Source organism: Electrona antarctica, assembly GCF_951216825.1.
Source record: "Electrona antarctica genome assembly, chromosome: 20".
NCBI lineage: Eukaryota > Metazoa > Chordata > Actinopteri > Myctophiformes > Myctophidae > Electrona > Electrona antarctica.
The window spans coordinates 1,941,784-1,959,368 of record NC_136801.1 but is presented as its reverse complement, the minus strand read 5'-3'; the positions used below and the strand labels follow the sequence as shown (position 1 = coordinate 1,959,368).

Sequence of the window (17,585 nt, the reverse complement as noted above, 5' to 3'; positions counted from 1 at the left end):
GCGGCTCTACAAGCTCATATACAGGCTCCATATATACAAGCTATGAGCTTGTATATTTGCTATTTTTGCATATAGACAAAGTATACAATTATTTATTATTATTTATTTATTTTTAGCTCTAATGACACAGATGCGTTCCAGGTTTAAACGTGTTAAAAAACGTCCCTGAGAAGTGGAGAGAGAGAGAGTTACGGCGGCTTGTTAATCCATTTAGACCAGAGGCCGATTCTTTAAAAAAAATGTCCCGACAGTTTTCTGAAAAACCCATGTTTCTATGTCAGTTCTGCTCAAACTATTTCATGTCAAGGACCCCCAGAATGATCTGTATTTGGCCGCGGACCCCCACCTGAAAATATGTTGTTCCAGGAACCCCCCCTCCCCGCCCAGGAGCAAAGATTTGAGTTAAAAACGTTCTGCTCTGAAATAATATATATTCAAGGATTTGCGCCACATTTTCACGATTTAAAAAAAATAGCAGACCTACAAGCTCATAGCGCGGCACTCGGTGGCGCGCTACGAGCTTGTAGATCTGCTATTTTCCAATAGCTAAAGTATAACATAATGCTTAAAACACCAAAAGGAGTTATACCGTCCTGAATGGGTTAAAACCGCAAATCATGGCACAGAGAGAGCGACGGTAATGAATGTGTCTCGTCGGTCGTTGCCTTCAACTAGCAACACAATTAGAAGATGATAAAAGGCCATTTGGAGGAAGAAACCGATATGAATCATCTCCAGCGGCGTCGCAAGGCTAATGTAAGCCATCGCGTGCGTGCGTGCGTGCGTGCGTGCGTATGCCTATTGAAACCATGAAACCATGAAAACACATGCCATGATTTTGTAAGTGTAATTCTGCTGCACCTTTACTATTTGTGTCCTTGTATGCATCTCCTTTGTGTGGACATAAATAAATGGTTAAAATGTGTGTGAAAACTAGATTTGTTTTGTCCAGCTCATGAATGTATAGCCTGTGACAGTCTGTGATTAGGGAGTAACAAGGAAGAAAAATGGTGCATGAACCTTTGCTCATGATCAGAGCTTCCGTTGCTCCAGACTGTATGACGGAAGCATTTATATTTTACTCATGATCAGAGCTTCCGTTGCTCCAGACTGTATGACGGAAGCATTTATATTGTACTCATGATCAGAGCTTCCGTTGCTCCAGACTGTACGACGGAAGCATTTATATTTGACTCATGATCAGAGCTTCCGTTGCTCCAGACTGTATGACGGAAGCATTTATATTTTACTCATGATCAGAGCTTCCGTTGCTCCAGACTGAAGACGGAAGCATTTATATTTTACTCATGATCAGAGCTTCCGTTGCTCCAGGCTGTATGACGGAAGCATTTATATTTTACTCATGATCAGAGCTTCCGTTGCTCCAGACTGTATGACGGAAGCATTTATATTTTACTCATTATCAGAGCTTCCGTTGCTCCAGACTGTACGACGGAAGCATTTATATTTTACTCATTATCAGAGCTTCCGTTGCTCCAGACTGTATGACGGAAGCATTTATATTTTTCTCGTGATCAGAGCTTCCGTTGCTCCAGACTGTATGACGGAAGCATTTATATTTTACTCATGATCAGAGCTTCCGTTGCTCCAGACTGTATGACGGAAGCATTTATATTTTACTCATTATCAGAGCTTCCGTTGCTCCAGACTGTACGACGGAAGCATTTATATTTTACTCATTATCAGAGCTTCCGTTGCTCCAGACTGTATGACGGAAGCATTTATATTTTACTCATGATCAGAGCTTCCGTTGCTCCACACTGTATGACGGAAGCATTTATATTTTACTCATGATCAGAGCTTCCGTTGCTCCAGACTGTATGACGGAAGCATTTATATTTTACTCATGATCAGAGCTTCCGTTGCTCCAGACTGTACGACGGAAGCATTTATATTGTACTCATGATCAGAGCTTCCGTTGCTCCAGACTGTATGACGGAAGCATTTATATTTTACTCATGATCAGAGCTTCCGTTGCTCCAGACTGTATGACGGAAGCATTTATATTTTACTCATGATCAGAGCTTCCGTTGCTCCAGACTGTATGACGGAAGCATTTATATTTTACTCATGATCAGAGCTTCCGTTGCTCCAGACTGTATGACGGAAGCATTTATATTTTACTCATGATCAGAGCTTCCGTTGCTCCAGACTGTATGACGGAAGCATTTATATTTTACTCATGATCAGAGCTTCCGTTGCTCCAGACTCCAGCGTTTGAACATTGCGAGAGGCAACAGTCTGGCCACGCGGGACTAGGTAAAGACATGATCCATCTCACTAGGTAAAGACATGATCCATCTCACTAGGTAAAGACATGATCCATCTCACTAGGTAAAGACATGATCCATCTCACTAGGTAAAGACATGATCCATCTCACTAGGTAAAGACATGATCCCATCTCACTAGGTAAAGACATGATCCATCTCACTAGGTAAAGACATGATCCATCTCACTAGGTAAAGACATGATCCATCTCACTAGGTAAAGACATGATCCCATCTCACTCACCTTCATGGCGTCCAGCGCACCCCTCAGGTTCCTCTTGTCAGCGGGGTCGCATGTGTGTTTCACCAACTCCTGTTAATGAAACCCGACAAAACATGGTCAGAAACAGCACAACTGTAGTAAAAAACCTTATGGTAAAACCTATATGGGAGACCAGACCACATGCAGGGCCTATAGTTCATAACTTTCATAAGCTTGCCGAAAAGAACAGATTGTTAACTTGAAAATCAGTTATTTTAAGCAACTGACGGAGTATTATAAATCTTCTCAAAAGTGGGGTCCGGCTTAGCCGCAATTTGCAACTTTTTTTATAATGGGATGAATCTAGAGTTGCAATACCCTCCATTGACTCCCCACTCATCCATTTGCGTTTGCGATCTGCTTGTCTTAAACGACGTTAAACTCACCAACACTGCAGCTGTAGTCCAAGCTTGAATTATCCTCTTTCAATCTGCCGAGCTTGTTTTTCATAAAAATCCCCCGTAGACATGTTATGAGCTACTTTCTGTCAAGAAATTCTGTGCAAGTGATTATTATGCTGGAGTTTGGAAGCGCTCGTCGTAAGTCACTGAAGGCAGCAGCGCGATCCCTTAATAAAAAACGAGCGCTTCCAAACTCCAACATTTCTTCTTCTTGACAGAAAGTAGCTCATAACATGTCTCTACGGGGGATTTTAATGAAAAACAAGCTCGGCAGATTGAAAGAGGATAATTCAAGCTTGGACTACAGCTGCAATGTTGGTGAGTTTAAGGTTGTTTAAGACAAGCAGATCGCAAACGCAAATGGATGAGTGGGGAGTCAATGCAGGGTATTGCAACTCTAGATTCATCCCATAATAAAAAAATCTAGAGTTGCAAATTGCGGCTAGGTCCGGCTGTGAGCTTGTAGATCTGCGCTGTTTAAAATGAATTGAAATCTTGCTTAGCTGTTGAATCATCTGTATATTTAACATAAATGAACACTACAAAATGTCTCTTGTTTTTAATGGTGGTCCACAGCCAAATACATAATCATTGTTGTCTTTGACAGCAACATTTAATTTAGTTTTAGTCATAGTCATTTGAATAAAATTCCATTTACTTTGTCATATTTTAGTCATCTCAAATGTCTACATTTTAGTCAACTAAATCTACAGTTGATGTAGTCGACTAAAATGCATTTATTTTACCTTATATCTACCAATTCAACACTGATTGATTGATTTGATTGAAATATTTATTAACAGTTTGCAGAATTACAATACATTTCAAGCACAACTTAATACAAAGACTGTTAACTGTGAGTGGACGACCCAATAAAGCATTGCACTTGTTTACAAGAGGGTCCACCTTGTTCAATTCATCAAAACATTTAGAGACATACAAATAGACACTTCTATATAGCCAAAGAACAGAACAGGAATTCATACATAGGCTACCTGTATCAGTTTAGGGATCCTTGACATGGACATGTTTGAGAAACCACCTGTGACTTTACAGGAAGAACAAGCCAACCCTGAACCTTCTTCTCTGAGTTTTTTGGCGGATCGCAAACCAACGTAAAGGTGCATTACCGCCACCTACTGTACAAGAGTGTGCATTTGTGCAACATCATGTCAATGTTCTAGTGCTAGTTAGATCCTATACTACTCAGGTTTGTAGTGTATAAAAATTTAAACAGTGCCTTCCTCACCATAGCATGTAAACAGTGCCTTCCTCACCATAGCATGTAAACAGTGCCTTCCTCACCATAGCATGTAAACAGTGCCTTCCTCACCATAGCATGTAAACAGTGCCTTCCTCACCATAGCATGTAAACAGTGCCTTCCTCACCATAGCATGTAAACAGTGCCTTCCTCACCATAGCTACACCCTTTCCCTCTGCTCCAAGAATCCCTGACAACTCCCATTCCCGTCCTGCATCATTAACTTTGTCTTTCTATTGTGCTCTTTCCTAAATGGTGCATTTATATAGCGCCTTTATCCAATGCGCTTTACATAGATTGTGCATTACATTCACCCATTCACACACACATTCATACACCGATTGCAGCGGAGGCCATGCAAGGTACCAACCAGCACACCGGGAGCAATTAGGGGTTCAGTGTTTTGCCCAAGGACACTTCGACATGTAGACAGGAGGAGCCGGGATTCGAACCGCCGACCCATGGATCATTGGACGACCTGCTCTACCTCCTGAGCCACAGTCGCCCTTCCTCTATGTACCTATCACAGTTCAGTAAAATGTGCTCAACATTTTCTATTTCCCCACAACTTCCACATGTATTGCTCTCTGCCTTACCCATCGTTAAAAAGGGTGCTGTTTAACCCAGTGTGGCCCTGCACCCTAAGCCCTGCACCCTAAGCCCTGCACCCTTAGCCCTGCACCCTAAGCCCTGCACCCTTAGCCTTGTAATGGGTGTTTAAGGGTGCTGTTTAACCCAGTGTGGCCCTGCACCCTTAGCCTTGTAATGGGTGTAAAGGGTGCTGTTTAACCCAGTGTGGCCCTGCACCCTTAGCCTTGTAATGGTAAAGGGTGCTGTTTAACCCAGTGTGGCCCTGCACCCTTAGCCTTGTAATGGGTGTAAAGGGTGCTGTTTAACCCAGTGTGGCCCTGCACCCTTAGCCTTGTAATGGTAAAGGGTGCTGTTTAACCCAGTGTGGCCCTGCACCCTTAGCCTTGTAATGGGTGTAAAGGGTGCTGTTTAACCCAGTGTGGCCCTGCACCCTTAGCCTTGTAATGGTAAAGGGTGCTGTTTAACCCAGTGTGGCCCTGCACCCTTAGCCTTGTAATGGGTGTAAAGGGTGCTGTTTAACCCAGTGTGGCCCTGCACCCTTAGCCTTGTAATGGGTGTAAAGGGTGCTGTTTAACCCAGTGTGGCCCTGCACCCTTAGCCTTGTAATGGGTGTAAAGGGTGCTGTTTAACCCAGTGTGGCCCTGCACCCTTAGCCTTGTAATGGGTGTAAAGGGTGCTGTTTAACCCAGTGTGGCCCTGCACCCTAAGCCTTGTAATGGGTGTAAAGGGTGCTGTTTAACCCAGTGTGGCCCTGCACCCTTAGCCTTGTAATGGTAAAGGGTGCTGTTTAACCCAGTGTGGCCCTGCACCCTAAGCCTTGTAATGGGTGTAAAGGGTGCTGTTTAACCCAGTGTGGCCCTGCACCCTTAGCCTTGTAATGGGTGTAAAGGGTGCTGTTTAACCCAGTGTGGCCCTGCACCCTTAGCCTTGTAATGGGTGTAAAGGGTGCTGTTTAACCCAGTGTGGCCCTGCACCCTTAGCCTTGTAATGGGTGTAAAGGGTGCTGTTTAACCCAGTGTGGCCCTGCACCCTTAGCCTTGTAATGGGTGTAAAGGGTGCTGTTTAACCCAGTGTGGCCCTGCACCCTAAGCCCTGCACCCTTAGCCCTGCACCCTAAGCCTTGTAATGGTAATCGTTCTTCCCTTCTATTCCTTTCATCATACTCCTTAGTGGCTACTGTTTCTTTATTGATTTTACAATAAAGCATACAATATACACATGACTTACACAAAAGAAAGAGACAAGAAAAACAAAAAACAAAACAACTAGCAGTCCCAAAAGAAAAACCCCAATGGACAACACCCCTCCATATTCTGTTGTTGAGTGATTATATCATCTGTAATGTATTACCAATTACAAATTGTTAATGCAACCATCCTTCAATATACAAATAAAAGTAGTCCCATATTTCATGGAACTTTCCTTTGACATTGTTCCTCCTGGCAATTGAGTATTCGAAGGATGCAGTTTCCGTCATAAGTTGGGTCCAGTCTGTGATCTCTGGCGTAGCAGAGCTCTTCCAGTTTCTCAATATCAACCTGGCTGCAGTAATAAGACCTGCAGTCACTAATGCATGTTGTGCCTTGGTGACCCCCTGTGGCAGCACTGTGCGATCTCCCAAGAGACATAACCTTGGGCATTCTGGTAGTATTAGCCCCATCCATTCTCCAAGTTTCCCCAGTACCTCTTTCCAGAATGGTATAACCACAGGACATTCCCAAAAAAGCATGTAAAAATGTACCATTTTCCCCTTTACATTTCCAACACATCTTGTCTTCCACCAAGCCCATCCTAAACAGTTTCACAGGGGTATAGTAGAATCTATGTATCATTTTGTAATGTATAAATTTGCTTTTAATATCCCTAGTGGCCCACCCAACTTTGGAAATTATATTTGACCATTTCTCTTCACTTATTTCATATCCTAGATCCCTTTGCCATATTAATCTAAGATTTTCAGTCTTTGCACTAGTGCAGGGGTGGGCAACTTTGATGGCAAGGGCCACTATATTTCCACACTCACTCCCTAGGGCCATATATTACTGTCGTAGCAAAAATAGCCGATCTACAAGCTCAAAACACGTCGCGCTGCGACGCGTTTTGAGCTTGTAGATCGGCTATTTTTGCTAATTGAAAACTTCAATTATTGTTTTGCTATTTTTAAATTGGAATCCTGAAAATTAACATTTGTATGTAATTTCAAATGCCTTTAATTATATTTGTGTTGAGCAATGAGCTACTAATTTAGACTGAAGTAATTAAAGCGGGTTATGTTTGCATGTTGTGGAATTGTAAACAGCTGAAACCAATATTATATCAGTATTCTGACATTAACCTGAGGGCCGCATTAAGTGAAGGTGGGGGCCGCATGTGGCCCCCGGGCCGCCAGTTGCCCACCCCTGCACTAGTGGCTACTGTTTCAACCCTGAACCTCTGTGTGCATGGGGATCACATGGTGCTCGTTAAGTGATTACAATCAGCTGTGTGGAGGAAGTGAACCCCACATAAAGGGGGTGTGTTTTTCCACCCAGTATATAAGATGCTCCTTAGAAAACAGGTGGCAAACATTCTAACAGGACTACATCTAACTCTATGGGCTGCTTGCATTCATCCATGCGTAGAGAACACACACGTGACTTTTTTTTGTAGGCAGTTTAATAAGTTTCAGAGATGCTTTCATTATCGAACCGGATCAAACTATGTTTGTTGGCGTTCGCCGCCACACTAATGTGCAGCAGTGGGACCCCAGCGGCCAGCGGTGTTAACCCAGAGGTGTACTTTGACATCACTGCAGACGGCGAGCCATTAGGAAGAGTAACCTTTGAGGTCAGTGAGTATATAATTATGTCTTCAGTTCTTAGTCTTCTATAATAATCTAAACAAGCATAACATGCATGGCTGAGGGAAGTAGGGGTGCTGGGGGGGCTGTAGCACCCCCTCCCCCCCAGGCACAGCCCCCCCTCGAACAGGAGGGGACATCCTTGAAACAATATGCTGTATCACAGTATTGGCACCTTATCCTGGTTAATTGCCTGTGTCAGTTCGTTCATATAACTTGCGTGTGGAGAGGGAAAGTAAAGGCCACGTTTGCGCGTGAAAATGCGCAAAAATGCGCGTGCATGATGCACGCGCATTTTCGCGGTGCGCGCATAGCGCGCGCACCCCCTACTAGACGCTCAGCCCCTGCGAGTGTAAAGTACTTCCCGCGGGCCTGATAACATGTGACCAGATTTGACAGACTGCCAGCTCCAGCTTTTCACCAGAGGAGAAAAAATGAGTTAATGGCACAGGCAGACTCTTCACATACTAGAGCATGTCTGAAATAAGTGTCGGAGCTGAAATCGACATGTAAATATGAAATAAATGCTTAAACATGTAGCTAGGTGTAATCTTAGAGTCCACAAGTGAACATTTCAAGCCTATTTTCACAACTCTGTTTTCTGCAAGACATTACTCTATAATTAAGCCAATAAAGCCATATCTCCAGTGGGTCAAACTGAACAACCAATATGTCAATTTGAAGCTATGATTCCCTGCTTTCACATGAAAAAACAAATTCAAAAAAATCCAATGGCAGTCCCTCAGTCAAATGTAGTCGCATATTGTTACGGTGCAAAGTAGCCAGTAGGAATAAAAAGTAATTTCAGTATTTACTCCCACTTGCTGTAATTTATCTTAATTCTTATTCTTGCAGTTGTTCGCGGATGTCGTGCCCAAAACAGCAGGTAATTCTACGAGGCTATGCTGTCGCTACATGGCCATGTTGACATGAGAGAGTTAAGGTCAAACAGATGCTAATAATTGGAGATTCAGTTGCATTTGGTGTTGTAGAATCTTTCCACTGAGAACAAGCTCATTAGCAAGTCTGTTTTACCTGAATGGAACACAGGCTTATTTTTAGCATTATTGACACACATCGAATCTGTATCTTTATTGTTTTACTCCCAGAGAACTTCAGAGCGCTGTGCACTGGAGAGAAAGGTTTTGGTTACAAGGGATCAAGTTTCCACATGGTGATTCCTGAGTTCACGTTGCAGGTAAGCTGACATGATTTGAATCCTCAATAAGTGGAAACTAAACCAGCACACACAATGCTATAGAGGGTATGCGCGTGACATCATCATCAAACCCGGAAGTTATGCAGGAATGCCTACTGAGTGGCAAAAAAACCTACTTTCTGGCCTTGACAACCCATGCATCCAAACAGAAAAGTCCTATCTGATTGCATTAAACGATGTTAAACTCACTTTGCATGTTGCTTTGCCACTCGATGTGCCACTCGATGTGCCACTCGATGTGCCATTCACTTGAACCCATTTAGCCCTGATGCCACATTTTCACGATTTTCCAAAAATAGCAGACCTACAAGACCTATGAGCTAGCCTATTTTTAAATGGCTAAAGTATAACATAATGCTTAAAACACCAAAAAGGGTTCCTGCCCAAAATGGATTAAGCATGCGCATACCCTCCATTGTGGATATCATGGTGTCAAAGTGTTGTTTTAAAGGGCGGGGATTTCACCAAAGGTGACGGAACTGGAGGAAAGTCCATATATGGAGACAAGTTCAATGATGAGAACTTCATTCTGAAGCACGATGCAGAAGGTACAGTGTATAATTAAGCTTTGCTCAGTGGTAGATGAAGGCGGTTCTCTCGCTCGCTGTTCTCCTGGGGTAGTATTCCACTTGAAGACACACTGGCCTCATTTACATGCAGAAATTCATTCGGAATGGATTAATTCCAGTCATCAGAATAAAAATGCTCATGTAAACGCCTCAATTGGAATAGAATATCCCATTACGAATGACTTTTCATTCCGGTCTGGAGTGGTGGTGGTATAGATCAGGGGTTCTCAACCCGTGGGTCGCGACCCCTCGGGGGGGTCGCCAAATTATTTTGGGGGGTCCCCAAATTATATAAAAAAATAAAATATATTTTTTTTGCAACTGAATGGCTGGAAAATGGAAATGAAGAGTTTACATATAGTACATGCATACACCTTCCCTAATGATGATATCTGGTTTCAGTATTTATTTATGGTGTATTGTCTCTATTATTAAGGTTATTGTAGCAGTCAATTTATATTGGGGGGCGGGGCGGGGGTCCCGAGACATTGCCAAAGCATTTCCGGGGGTCCCCGGCCAAAAATGTTGAGAACCCCTGGTATAGATCACCATATAAACACTTTATTCCGAATGCTACTGGGAGTTTGGAAAACATGTAGTATTTTACACATGTCTGCCCTTAGTAGACTATAGTGCTTTATGCTTTGTTTTTTTTCCCCCCATAATAAAATGCGCTATTGTTTTTTTTTTTAGTTCTGGGTTGTTCCGGGTGGAGGGTATGGTTTGTGGCCAGGCCACAAAGCGGCCTGGCCAATCAGCAGCAGCTTCTAGCAGCAGCTTCTAGCTGATTGGCCAGGCCGTTTTGTGGCCGGGCATCAAGTCTGCCTGAGAGTTCCCAGATGGGAGCAGGAGGGGGGAACCCAGTGTACTCTCTGCTGCCCCATCTGGCGGAGTCAGGTTAGTGGTTGCAGGGACTGCGCTTCAAAATTGTATTTTATCAGATAATAGCTGTTAAGTGTTTGTCGGTTAGTCATTTCTTAAGGGATAACGGTTATGCGATGTCCATCTCTATAGTCCAAAGTTATATTCCGAATGAATGCATTGGTCATTGTAAACAATTGAGGAATAGGAATACTTGTAAACATGAATCTCTGTTCGGAATGAATGAATTAATTCTGAATACATTTTGGGCATGTAACTGAGGCCATTGAGTGCAGTCCTGTATATTTTCTTAATGTTGTCTTATTTGAATGTATTTCTTAGTACATTACATGAGCACATTTACTTGGTTACTTTTCACCACTGACAGTTCCTTATCTCTGTGTCTCAGGACTCTTGTCCATGGCCAACACCGATAAAGACTCTAATGGATCTCAGTTCTTCATCACCGTAGTGCCAGCAACGTGGTATGTAGACTCGGGCCTCATAGCAAACACATGTGCTCTGCTCTGTCTGTGACATCGAAATTAAAAAAATGTCATGACAGTTTTCTGAAAACCCGTGATTCTATAGCAGTGGTTCTCAAACATTTTCATGTCAAGGACCCCCAGAATTGTATGTAATTGGCCGAAAACATGTTCCAGGGAAGCAAAGATTTGAGTTAAAAATGTTCGCTGTGAAAGAATATATATTCAAAGATTTGCAACCACATTTTCACAATTTTTCAAAAATGGCAGATCTACAAGCTTGTAGATCTGCTATTTTTCAATAGCTAAACTATAAAATAATGATTAAAACACAAAGCGGTTCCCTTCCAGAATGAGTTAATGGCTGCCACAATGCAATTCCAATGGGAGTCACATGGTTTGACCAAACATTTGTGTTTGATTGCTGCCTCATTTTTAATTCTAATGAAAACATATTTTTATAGAAAAAGGTTGGAATAGTTTCATTGATCTTCTGATTCATTCTTCCCTTAGGCTGGATGGAAAGCATGTCGTGTTTGGCAAAGTCGTCGAAGGAATGGATGTGATCAAGAAGATTGAGTCTTATGGGTCTGTGTCTGGGAAGACCTCCAAGAAAATCACGATCGCAGATTGTGGAGAAATGTGAGGCCTCATATCACCCCCTAATGTGAGGCCTCATATCACCCCCTAATGTGAGGCCTCATATCACCCCCTACTGTGACTTCAATGTGAAACTGTCAGTCACACAGTGGCTCAACTGTTTGGTCAGGGTGCACTGCAGCACCCCCTGGTGGTTGACAGTAACTTTACAGGGACATGCATGTAAAAAATTAATTGACCCATTTGGGACATATACTAATAAAGTTGACCTTGAGACGATGTCAGTACTTTTGTTCTTTTGACTTTGCTTTGCCTCTTGGATTCTTGGGTAGAATGTACAGGTCGTGTTTGAACCCATTTAGACCTGAGGTCGATTCTACAAAATGTCTTCTGAAAAACATGTTTCTCCCCCATGCTAATTTGCCCAGTCGATCATTGGATCCGTGCTACGCGCCTGCCGTGTGTTGTTAGTTGTTGTAGCCTATATTAAATTATTAAAGTATTTTCATTTAATATAGCCTACAACAATATATTAGTGAACGAAAATCTGAACCTGCATGTGAACAATGAATTAAATAACAGTGTTTTGCTCATGCAAAACACTGTTTAAATGGCTTAAGCATCAAAACTTGCAACATTGTTTTAATTGCGCAATTTTAACTGCTTGTAAAGTTGGTAATCTCCTACCAATTTCATATGACACAGACACATCGTTGATGTAGGCCTATTCCCTTTTTCTTTTTTTTACATGTAGCACATATAGGCCTACATACATACTACATACATATACTTTTATATTAACATTTTAGGAGTGAATACATATGTTTAGATGCCCATGTGACAGCCTCTCAGCTGGTCAAACAATGCTGCTCCGCTGTTCTACGACAGAAAAACAGGTGAGGACAAAGCGTACGACAGCTCCCGACCATACGTGGTTTTTGTCTTGGCTCAAGTTCAAATTCAAACGTTGGCGCAAATCGTAAATGCCAAATTGCGGTAAATTCGGCGTACACCCATATTTTGGCGTACGCACGGTTGATAAATGAAGGCCATAACCTTGGGCATTCTGGTAGTATTAGCCCCATCTATTCTCCAAGTTTCCCCAGTACCTCTTTCCAGAATGGTATAACCACAGGACATTCCCAAAAAAGCATGTAAAAATGTACCATTTTCCCCTTTACATTTCCAACACATCTTGTCTTCCACCAAGCCCATCCTAAACAGTTTCACAGGGGTATAGTAGAATCTATGTATCATTTTGTAATGTATAAATTTGCTTTTAATATCCCTAGTGGCCCACCCAACGTTGGAAATTATATTTGACCATTTCTCTTCACTTATTTCATATCCTAGATCCCTTTGCCATATTAATCTAAGATTTTCAGTCTTTGCACTAGTGCAGGGGTGGGCAACTTTGACGATGGCAAGGGCCACTATATTTCCACACTCACTCCCTAGGGCCATATATTACTGTCGTAGCAAAAATAGCCGATCTACAAGCTCAAAGCTTGTAGATCGGCTATTTTTGCTATTTTCAAATTGAAATCTTTAATTATTTTTTTGCTATTTTTGAATTGGAATCCTGAAAATTAACATTTTTTATGTAATTTTAAATGCCTTTAATTATACGTGTGTTGAGCAATGAGCTACTAATTTAGACTGAAGTAATTAAAGCGGGTCATGTTTTGCATGTATACTGTAGAATTGTAAACAACTGAAACCAATATTATATCAGTATTCTGACATTAACCTGAGGGCCGCATTAAGTGAAGGTGGGGGCCGCATGTGGCCCCCGGGCCGCCAGTTGCCCACCCCTGCACTAGTGGCTACAGTTTCAACCCTGAACCTCTGTGTGCATGGGGATCACATGGTGCTCGTTAAGTGATTACAATCAGCTGTGTGGAGGAAGTGAACCCCACATAAAGGGGGTGTGTTTTTCCACCCAGTATATAAGATGCTCCTTAGAAAACAGGTGGCAAACATTCTAACAGGACTACATCTAACTCTATGGGCTGCTTGCATTCATCCATGCGTAGAGAACACACGTGACTTTTTTTTGTAGGCAGTTTAATAAGTTTCAGAGATGCTTTCATTATCGAACCGGATCAAACTATGTTTGTTGGCGTTCGCCGCCACACTAATGTGCAGCAGTGGGACCCCAGCGGCCAGCGGTGTTAACCCAGAGGTTTACTTTTACATCACTGCAGACGGCAAGCCATTAGGAAGAGTAACCTTTGAGGTCAGTGAGTATATAATTATGTCTTCAGTTCTTAGTCTTACATAATAATCTAAACAAGCATAACATGTGACCAGATTTGACTGAGACTGCCAGCTCCAGCTTTTCACCAGAGGAGAAAAAATGAGTTAATGGCACAGGCAGACTCTTCACATACTAGAGCATGTCTGAAATAAGTGTCGGAGCTGAAATCGACATGTAAATATGAAATAAATGCTTAAACATGTAGCTAGGTGTAATGTTTAGAGTCCACAAGTGAACATTTCAAGCCTATTTTCACAACTGTTTTCTGCAAGACATTACTCTATAATTAAGCCAATAAAGCCTTATCTCCAGTGGGTCAAACTGAACAACCAATATGTCAATTTGAAGCTATGATTCCCTGCTTTCATATGACATGAAAAAACTAATTAAAAAAAATCCAATGGCAGTCCCTCAGTCAAATGTAGTCGCATATTGTTACGGTGCAAAGTAGCCAGTAGGAATAAAAAGTAATTTCAGTATTTACTCCCACTTGCTGTAATTTATCTTAATTCTTATTCTTGCAGTTGTTCGCGGATGTCGTGCCCAAAACAGCAGGTAATTCTACGAGGCTATGCTGTCGCTACATGGCCATGTTGACATGAGAGAGTTAAGGTCAAACAGATGCTAATAATTGGAGATTCAGTTGCATTTGGTGTTGTAGAATCTTTCCACTGAGAACAAGCTCATTAGCAAGTCTGTTTTACCTGAATGGAACACAGGCTTATTTTTAGCATTATTGACACACATCGAATCTGTATCTTTATTGTTTTACTCCCAGAGAACTTCAGAGCGCTGTGCACTGGAGAGAAAGGTTTTGGTTACAAGGGATCAAGTTTCCACATGGTGATTCCTGAGTTCACGTTGCAGGTAAGCTGACATGATTTGAATCCTCAATAAGTGGAAACTAAACCAGCACACACAATGCTATAGAGGGTATGCGCGTGACATCATCATCAAACCCGGAAGTTATGCAGGAATGCCTACTGAGTGGCAAAAAAACCTACTTTCTGGCCTTGACAACCCATGCATCCAAACAGAAAAGTCCTATCTGATTGCATTAAACGATGTTAAACTCACTTTGCATGTTGCTTTGCCACTCGATGTGCCACTCGATGTGCCATTCACTTGAACCCATTTAGCCCTGATGCCACATTTTCACGATTTTTCAAAAATAGCAGACCTACAAGACCTATGAGCTAGCCTATTTTTAAATAGCTAAAGTATAACATAATGCTTAAAACACCAAAAAGGGTTCCTGCCCAAAATGGATTAAGCATGCGCATACCCTCCATTGTGGATATCATGGTGTCAAAGTGTTGTTTTTCATGTTTTAAAGGGCGGGGATTTCACCAAAGGTGACGGAACTGGAGGAAAGTCCATATATGGAGACAAGTTCAATGATGAGAACTTCATTCTGAAGCACGATGCAGAAGGTACAGTGTATAATTAAGCTTTGCTCAGTGGTAGATGAAGGCTGTTCTCTCGCTCGCTGTTCTCCTGGGGTAGTATTCCACTTGAAGACACACTGGCCTCATTTACATGCAGAAATTCATTCGGAATGGATTAATTCCAGTCATCAGAATAAAAATGCTCATGTAAACGCCTCAATTGGAATAGAATATCCCATTACGAATGACTTTTCATTCCGGTCTGGAGTGGTGGTGGTATAGATCAGGGGTTCTCAACCCGTGGGTCGCGACCCCTCGGGGGGTCGCCAAATTATTTTGGGGGGTCCCCAAATTATATAAAAAAATAAAATATATTTTTTTTGCAACTGAATGGCTGGAAAATGGAAATGAAGAGTTTACATATAGTACATGCATACACCTTCCCTAATGATTATATCTGGTTTCAGTATTTATTTATGGTGTATTGTCTCTATTATTAAGGTTATTGTAGCAGTCAATTTATATTGGGGGGCGGGGCGGGGGTCCCGAGACATTGCCAAAGCATTTCCGGGGGTCCCCGGCCAAAAATGTTGAGAACCCCTGGTATAGATCACCATATAAACACTTTATTCCGAATGCTACTGGGAGTTTGGAAAACATGTATTATTTTACACATGTCTGCCCTTAGTAGACTATAGTGCTTTATGCTTTGTTTTTTTTCCCCCCATAATAAAATGCGCTATTGTTTTTTTTTTTTTTAGTTCTGGGTTGTTCCGGGTGGAGGGTATGGTTTGTGGCCAGGCCACAAAGCGGCCTGGCCAATCAGCAGCAGCTTCTAGCAACTTCTAGCAGCAGCTTCTAGCTGATTGGCCAGGCCGTTTTGTGGCCGGGCATCAAGTCTGCCTGAGAGTTCCCAGATGGGAGCAGGAGGGGGGAACCCAGTGTACTCTCTGCTGCCCCATCTGGCGGAGTCAGGTTAGTGGTTGCAGGGACTGCGCTTCAAAATTGTATTTTATCAGATAATAGCTGTTAAGTGTTTGTCGGTTAGTCATTTCTTAAGGGATAACGGTTATGCGATGTCCATCTCTATAGTCCAAAGTTATATTCCGAATGAATGCATTGGTCATTGTAAACAATAGGAATAGGAATACTTGTAAACATGAATCTCTGTTCGGAATGAATGAATTAATTCTGAATACATTTTGGGCATGTAACTGAGGCCATTGAGTGCAGTCCTGTATATTTTCTTAATGTTGTCTTATTTGAATGTATTTCTTAGTACATTACATGAGCACATTTACTTGGTTACTTTTCACCACTGACAGTTCCTTATCTCTGTGTCTCAGGACTCTTGTCCATGGCCAACACCGATAAAGACTCTAATGGATCTCAGTTCTTCATCACCGTAGTGCCAGCAACGTGGTATGTAGACTCGGGCCTCATAGCAAACACATGTGCTCTGCTCTGTCTGTGACATCGAAATTAAAAAAATGTCATGACAGTTTTCTGAAAACCCGTGTTTCTATAGCAGTGGTTCTCAAACATTTTCATGTCAAGGACCCCCAGAATTGTATGTAATTGGCCGAAAACATGTTCCAGGGAAGCAAAGATTTGAGTTAAAAATGTTTGCTGTGAAAGAATATATATTCAAAGATTTGCAACCACATTTTCACAATTTTTCAAAAATGGCAGATCTACAAGCTTGTAGATCTGCTATTTTTCAATAGCTAAACTATAAAATAATGATTAAAACACAAAGCGGTTCCCTTCCAGAATGAGTTAATGGCTGCCACAATGCAATTCCAATGGGAGTCACATGGTTTGACCAAACATTTGTGTTTGATTGCTGCCTCATTTTTAATTCTAATGAAAACATATTTTTATAGAAAAAGGTTGGAATAGTTTCATTGATCTTCTGATTCATTCTTCCCTTAGGCTGGATGGAAAGCATGTCGTGTTTGGCAAAGTCGTCGAAGGAATGGATGTGATCAAGAAGATTGAGTCTTATGGGTCTGTGTCTGGGAAGACCTCCAAGAAAATCACGATCGCAGATTGTGGAGAAATGTGAGGCCTCATATCACCCCCTAATGTGAGGCCTCATATCACCCCCTAATGTGAGGCCTCATATCACCCCCTACTGTGACTTCAATGTGAAACTGTCAGTCACACAGTGGCTCAACTGTTTGGTCAGGGTGCACTGCAGCACCCCCTGGTGGTTGACAGTAACTTTACAGGGACATGCATGTAAAAAATTAATTGACCCATTTGGGACATATACTAATAAAGTTGACCTTGAGACGATGTCAGTACTTTTGTTCTTTTGACTTTGCTTTGCCTCTTGGATTCTTGGGTAGAATGTACAGGTCGTGTTTGAACCCATTTAGACCTGAGGTCGATTCTACAAAATGTCTTCTGAAAAACATGTTTCTCCCCCATGCTAATTTGCCCAGTCGATCATTGGATCCGTGCTACGCGCCTGCCGTGTGTTGTTAGTTGTTGTAGCCTATATTAAATTATTAAAGTATTTATTCATTTAATATAGCCTACAACAATATATTA

General features: G+C 42.0%; 3 protein-coding genes across 3 annotated transcripts in view; 2 read left to right on the top strand and 1 right to left on the bottom strand.

Moving 5' to 3' along the window:
• Nucleotides 1-3,980, bottom strand: part of vav3 (vav guanine nucleotide exchange factor 3) — a gene marked incomplete at both ends in the record, with an annotated part of 30,707 nt that extends 26,727 nt beyond the window's left edge. Inside the window, 2 exons of the mRNA XM_079489274.1 lie at nt 2,534-2,602; nt 3,948-3,980. Coding sequence (XP_079345400.1) covers nt 2,534-2,602; nt 3,948-3,980 — 102 coding nt within the window. The remainder of the gene's footprint in view (nt 1-2,533; nt 2,603-3,947) is intronic.
• Nucleotides 3,981-7,351: 3,371 nt separating this feature from the next.
• LOC306913049 (peptidyl-prolyl cis-trans isomerase A-like) lies at nt 7,352-11,657 on the top strand. Its single transcript, XM_079489558.1, has 6 exons — nt 7,352-7,631; nt 8,500-8,530; nt 8,754-8,842; nt 9,315-9,411; nt 10,703-10,778; nt 11,292-11,657. The coding sequence occupies exons 1-6, from the start codon at nt 7,476-7,478 to the stop codon at nt 11,422-11,424; spliced, it is 582 nt and encodes a 193-aa protein (XP_079345684.1). The 5' UTR covers nt 7,352-7,475; the 3' UTR covers nt 11,425-11,657.
• A 1,677-nt stretch (nt 11,658-13,334) lies between these two features.
• On the top strand, nt 13,335-17,327 carry LOC306912700 (peptidyl-prolyl cis-trans isomerase A-like). Its single transcript, XM_079489111.1, has 6 exons — nt 13,335-13,617; nt 14,163-14,193; nt 14,417-14,505; nt 14,975-15,071; nt 16,373-16,448; nt 16,962-17,327. Exons 1-6 carry the CDS (start codon nt 13,462-13,464, stop codon nt 17,092-17,094), a joined length of 582 nt encoding a protein of 193 aa, XP_079345237.1. The 5' UTR covers nt 13,335-13,461; the 3' UTR covers nt 17,095-17,327.
• The last annotated feature ends 258 nt before the right edge of the window (nt 17,328-17,585 follow it).